The sequence below is a fragment of the Trachurus japonicus genome, chromosome 18 (assembly GCF_045865225.1).
Source record: "Trachurus japonicus isolate A0001 chromosome 18, Traja_1.0".
Lineage (NCBI taxonomy): Eukaryota > Metazoa > Chordata > Actinopteri > Carangiformes > Carangidae > Trachurus > Trachurus japonicus.
Genome location: NC_140924.1, coordinates 27513004 through 27519003, shown reverse-complemented (window position 1 = coordinate 27519003; position 6000 = coordinate 27513004). Strand labels below are relative to the sequence as shown.

The 6000-nt window shown below is 43.2% G+C and overlaps 1 protein-coding gene across 1 annotated transcript in view; it reads right to left on the bottom strand.

Annotated features, from left to right (window-relative positions):
• Nucleotides 1-6000, bottom strand: part of dnah2 (dynein, axonemal, heavy chain 2) — an 84960-nt gene continuing 78960 nt past the window's right edge. Inside the window, exons 84-88 of the mRNA XM_085806196.1 lie at nucleotides 5521-5635; nucleotides 2323-2499; nucleotides 1762-1836; nucleotides 818-968; nucleotides 1-592 (exon numbers count right to left, since the gene is read on the bottom strand). Coding sequence (XP_085662322.1) covers nucleotides 438-592; nucleotides 818-968; nucleotides 1762-1836; nucleotides 2323-2499; nucleotides 5521-5635 — 673 coding nt within the window. The 3' untranslated portion in view covers nucleotides 1-437. The remainder of the gene's footprint in view (nucleotides 593-817; nucleotides 969-1761; nucleotides 1837-2322; nucleotides 2500-5520; nucleotides 5636-6000) is intronic.

Sequence of the window (6000 nt, the reverse complement as noted above, 5' to 3'; positions counted from 1 at the left end):
TTATAGCATCAGAATGTCTGCACACAGGTACTTTGGTGAAGCTGTTATGTTAATACAAGATAGACAGATTACATCAGGAATTCTATGAGCACAACACACACTTCCATGTCCAGACAGTCACTGATCCAGATGTTACAAAGGCACAAGTTTCCAGTACAGCACAACACTTCACAGTAGGAAACTATTTCCAGTCTGTGTGAGCAGGATAAACGGGGGTCAACATGGAAAGACTGATGCAGGTCTGAGGAGAGGAGTGAATAATCGGTCAGCTGACGGCAGAGAGGAAGAAGACGACAAAAAGAACTTACTAGGAATTGTAAATGAATGAATTATTATTTATGGCTACATTAGATTGAACAAGCTGCATACTATAAAAGTTTAAAACAATAAATAATACAATTTAAAGTGTCAGTGTGAGTGTTTGTATGTTAAGGCCTTCAGCTGTCCAGGCTCATGAGAAGAGCAGTCCCTCTCTTGATCCAGTGGTCTGGGGTCACAGCTCCAGATTTCACCTCTACACCGACCACAAAAGATGCCCGGCCTGCTCCACCGGAACGCACTGGGAAGTAGTAACATGGGCACAGGTACACACCTACACACACACACACACACACACACACAAGAGAGACAGAGTAACAGAGTTGAGACCGTTGAACCACAGGGTATGAGATCACAAACTACGTGCAAGAGAGAGCAAACAAGAAACCAAAAATGAATCATTCAAAATAAATGTAAAAATACTAGGAGATGAAGATGGAAAGTATGTTGGTGAAATGCAATGAGGACATTCCCCGACAAAAAGTATTCAGCCACTCACTCTTTCCCATTTTCTTGCGGTTCTCCACAGGCTTGAAGTGGATGGTGGGGACGGGACAGACCATCTGCATGGGCTCAGCTTCCACCAGACAGGAGTTACTCTTGTCCCAACCTGCCCCCTCCAGGTACAGACCTCTGATATATACCCCGTCCTGGAGGGGAGGAGAGGAGAGGAGAGGAGAGGAGAGGAGAGGGGGGAGAGGGCATAAACACAGACACAAGTTAAAGGAGGGAAGGGGCGTGAGATGTAAACACTTGGAGATGACATGCATACAGCTTTGAAAAAATGTTTATGACAAACAGCCATGCCAATTAGCTAATGTAACGGGTAGAGGGGAGAGAAGGGAGGGGTGAGAACATGGGGAAGGGGAGGGCTGAGTGGCAGAAAAAAAGAGAGGAGGATGGAAAGCAGTCTGCCATGAGAGATAGAGTGAGGAGGGACCAGAAAAAAGACATGTTAGGACAGATGGAAATATAGAGAGACATGAGGGGAAATGAACATAAATAAAATGAAAAGTTTGAAGTGTGTCCTGGTTTTGGAGCAGCACAGGGAGGTAAAATGTAGAAACAGGTGGGAGAAACACAGAGGAATTGAGAGAAGAATAAAATGAGATGAAGTGAGTGACAAATAGAGAGTTACAATGACACAGTGGGAGAAGTGAAAAACATTTTACCCCTCTGTCAAAATTGGGATTGTGAAAACTGCTCCATAGGACAAGAAAAAAATATGAGAGTGGATTTGTTGGATTGGGAGAGAGAGGCACAAAGCGGTGTGCCGCTGTGAATAAAAATACGTTTTTCAGGAAATCTGTCAAAGTTTGAGTAGAAATGAAATTGTGCTGGAAAGTGGCAACGGCTGCTGAAAGCTGAAGGCCTCACAAAAGTGCTCTGATGGCCGGCTTATGTAAATCTTCATGGAACAGAAATGTGCGTGGAGGGAGTCACCTTAGGGGGGTCAAGGAGGTTGCTGTCATCCACAGTGGATACTATGAACTCCCAGGACAGCGTGTCCACTGATATCTGCAACAACAGTTTCACACAGTGTTATCTGCTGGTGGACACCATGTTGCTGCTACTATGACTGGTCCAAAAGTCCATTTCACTGCAGCAGAGCCTTGCAACTGAGAGGTATAAATACACATTTGTTAGATGAATTGCTCAAGTCGACTAATGCACAATAGCGTGTGTGGTGGTTGTTGGCTGTGAGAGGCTGAGATTAATGTATGGACTCCAAAGAGGAAAGGGAAACGAGTGTTCAGCAACTTGTGTTTGCCAAGCCGGTGCAGGGAGCAACTGTGTCAGCATCAGCAAGCATTTCCCAGGGTGTGTTTAATTGTGTATTGTATGTGCTGCAAAGATTTAACAGGGCATACATTAAACTGACAAGTCCTACTAGATACATTCAGAAATGCATGACCTTCAGTCACAAGAAAGATAATATAAACTGTGGTTTCTGGCGCTGTGCTTCACGAATAACTGTCTTTTTCTGTCCATGTGAAATCTTACATTATGCTGGCGAGCATAAGACTGCAGCACAGCAGTGAGGAAACCGTTGGGAAAGGTGAAGCCGGAGAGCCAGAACAAGACGGGGGGCTGGGCCGTCTCTGCCCAGCGCGCAAACTGATCGACTCGCTGGCAAAGATCCCTGGTCCAGGCTGCCAGGGGCTTCAGTGAGGGGTATGCCTAGAGACAGAGAGAGAGAGGGAGAGAGACATGGCAAATCTACAGTCATTTCATGCTTCCAGCTGTTGGCAGCTACATACAGTACAATGGGAAAAAGCCCAGTGGAGTGCAGTAGCACCCAGCTCTGACCAACAATACACACTGAAGTCTGACCAACACACAGGAAGAGATGCAGAAAGGGTTTGGAGGAACTGTAAAATTTTGCAAATAAGGTGATATTAATTCTGACATGACAACTTTAACTTCCATAAGTTGATTTGATTTGCTATCACATCAAAGTCGCTGAGGGAAGATGTGTGACAGTTAGTATCATTTAATTATCTGATATAAACTAGATCCTCACAGATTATGATTTTGGGCAGGACTGTAAATTGGCTAAATTACTTTTTGCTTTTTCAAGTCATCAATAATCCCATTTACCAAAGTGAAAAGACCAAAGTTTTGTTTGGCATTTGGTCTGGTCGCTGTCAAGTGTTTAAAAGTAACTCTTTGTTTAACTTTTTATATCATTTATTTGACTAAATAAATCATAATAACACTGCTACACTTGTTGATCGGTGCAAGGTTTATCATCATCATTCGGTTAAATGTTCTTTGCTTTCATCTAATTTGAACTGTGGATAAATTTAAATATAACTTAAAGCTGCAAAATGATGCTACTAGACCATCTTCAAAAACTGTTTATGTTGCTATGGTGAATGCATCTTTGCACTAGCACCTGCTCCCATTGAACTAATTGAAGACTTTCCTCAACTTTTTACAGTCTTTATGTTTGAACCTTTGAACTCCTCTGCAGAACATGAGTCAGAGTCATGTAGGCTGAAGTGAGTGGACCTAACCTTTTTAGATTGAATTAATATTGTTGAAGGTTATCATACAATCTGTATATTTTATGCTACTAAACTGTCAGACCTGCCAGAATAAAATATACAAATACATGCATAGCGGAGTGAGTGTGTGTGGACTTTTTGCATGTTTGCCTCCCAGGAGTGAATGTTCTGTATGAATACACATCACATATGCACAACGCTCGTACAGACGGCAGAGCCTTGTGAAGAAATAAGAGACAAAATGGCCGGAGACAGAGAGGCAGGCAGGCCAAAATTAAAGCCATGAGTCTGTGAGCTCAGAACTAATGACAGGCTGCCATGCCAAGGAGGGGCGGAGAGGGATGGAGGGATGGAGGGATAAATAAGGAGGACAGAGAGTCTATGAGGGGCTGTTATTGCTGTGTCGACCAGATGAGGCATGAAGAGATAGAGGGAGAGAAGAGCACAGAATGGAGGGAACACTGGAAGGGGGGTGTACAAGGAATGAGAATGATGAGTATGAGGAGCTGAAGAACACAAAAAAACAGCAAGACGCAGTGAATGAGGAAAGACAGAAAAATGGACGAGGGCCAAAAATAGATGGAAAAGAAAAGTGAAAGACAAAGTTGTCTGGTTCACAAGTGGTCAGTAGAAGAGAGAAGCTCAGCTGGAGGCAGCAGCCCTAATAGCTGCCCAATACTCCTATAAAAGGAAATAGATACACACTCACACACAGATACACACACACACAGACACACACATACAGTACACCCAGCAGGAATAAGCCTCTGGCTGGAGCACAATGAGCTCAGGGTCTTTTTAGGAAAGTGGAGCAGGCCTTGGAAGGTTTACTTTGCTTATTACACTATGATTAGTCCACAGACGTAGGTAGGCTTTGTTCAGACACTGGGGGCCAAGACATGCTCCACCTGATCAACAGCTACACACAAACACATGCATGCGCACATACACATAAACACATATACATGCTTTTATGCACAGTCTATAATGATACCAGAATGAGACGTTTGAAGATGAACATAAAGTGCCCTACATGACTCCTGCTCAGTGGACACACACACATGCGCATGCACACACTTGAACAGTAGCCAGAATCTTTTCTAGCCCCTTGACCCAGGCTGACAGCGCCCTGTGTTCTCTACCCACTGCAAAGAGAGGTCCAGTGATAATGAAGCCAGAATGGAGAGTTCAGACAGAATTACAGCTGGAACGCTGCCAGAGCCACATCACTGTGAGTATGAGTGTGTGTGCGAGGGTCTGTGTGTGTGTGTGGTTGGACAGAGGAGAACAATAAGAGTGTGTCTGTGCAGCCAGGCAGAGTGATGGATAAATACACCTTTAATAACAGACCAGTGAGTCAGTACAGAAATGCCTGCAGCTGTGTTGGACTGGCTGAGGAGAGCAGAAGTGATTGGTGTTGATCAGATCACAAGGATCAATACTCAAGACTCCTGAGTGGAAATCTGAATGGTCAATGTTAGATGGCAGCGCACCATAGAAACCTGTCATACTTGTTGTAGGGAGAAACCCTTGGATGCACATGAAGTCAGAGTAAGTCATGGAAAAATAAGCATCGCTGTCTGTCTGTATGGAAACATCATCTGTTACCTGCACAAGGAAAATAACTTGGTCAATACTTGATTATAGAGCGCAGCGCAGCCAGGCCAATAAAAGCTGCTATTGTTTCACTGTTTACCTTGGATACTGTCATGCTTTGCTACCTTTTTCAAAGCACCTTCAAAAAATGTAATTCTCACTCAGCCTGAGTGAGAGAGTCTTTTTTGTCCTAAGTTATTTAAGTGCTCTCGTTTCTCCAAAGGGAGGACAGCCTCAATATTATTGATCAGCAAGACTCCTTCATTCCTGTCTGTGCCTTCTTTTTGACAAAGGAAGAATATAAAAATGAAGGTAACAGGTGCAGTCTCACTTCTTACATCAGGATGTCTCACCTCTCATACTGCATGTGCATGGCACATACGGTGTTTGTGTTATGCACATGCATACAGTATGTGTAAGTGTTACATTTATACATTTTAACAAGAGAGAAGTTGAGAATGCTTCAGTGGAAGGAAAGATCAGCAAAGAATAAACAGACACCTGATGAAGAACTTGTTCTGTAGAAGAATGAAATACAATAGTCTGGACTATTGTGGGTGAAATCTGTGTGTTTGTGTGTGTGTGTGTCTGGCACCTTCTCCCACAGAGGTGGTACACGGGCGTCATAAATACAGTGGAAGGTCTCCTCCAAGCTGGATGACATCACCACTAAGCCTTTGATCCCCCTCTCCAGCTCCACCAGGGACAAACTAAGACACAAACATACACAGTTACAGCAACACATCTGTTATTTTTACCCTTTGTTATCTTTACCCTTTGTTTGAGGCCTTTAGTCATCACTGCTTTCTAGTCTGGTTCTACTGGAATTACTCACTCACACATAGAAACACAAACTATCAGGCTGGGTAACTGGGCAACTGCTCTCTTGCATATTCATTTCATGAGGGATGTAACTCTAGAGCAATCAATTTGCCCAAGTTTCAAGTTTCTTTCTGTAAGAGCTTATATAAGCCAATATTTGACTAATTTTGTATTTGTGTTTACTCCCTGATGATGAAATGCAAATAATATTTGGATTTATGTTTTTGGAATGGTTAATGACCACTCTACTAAA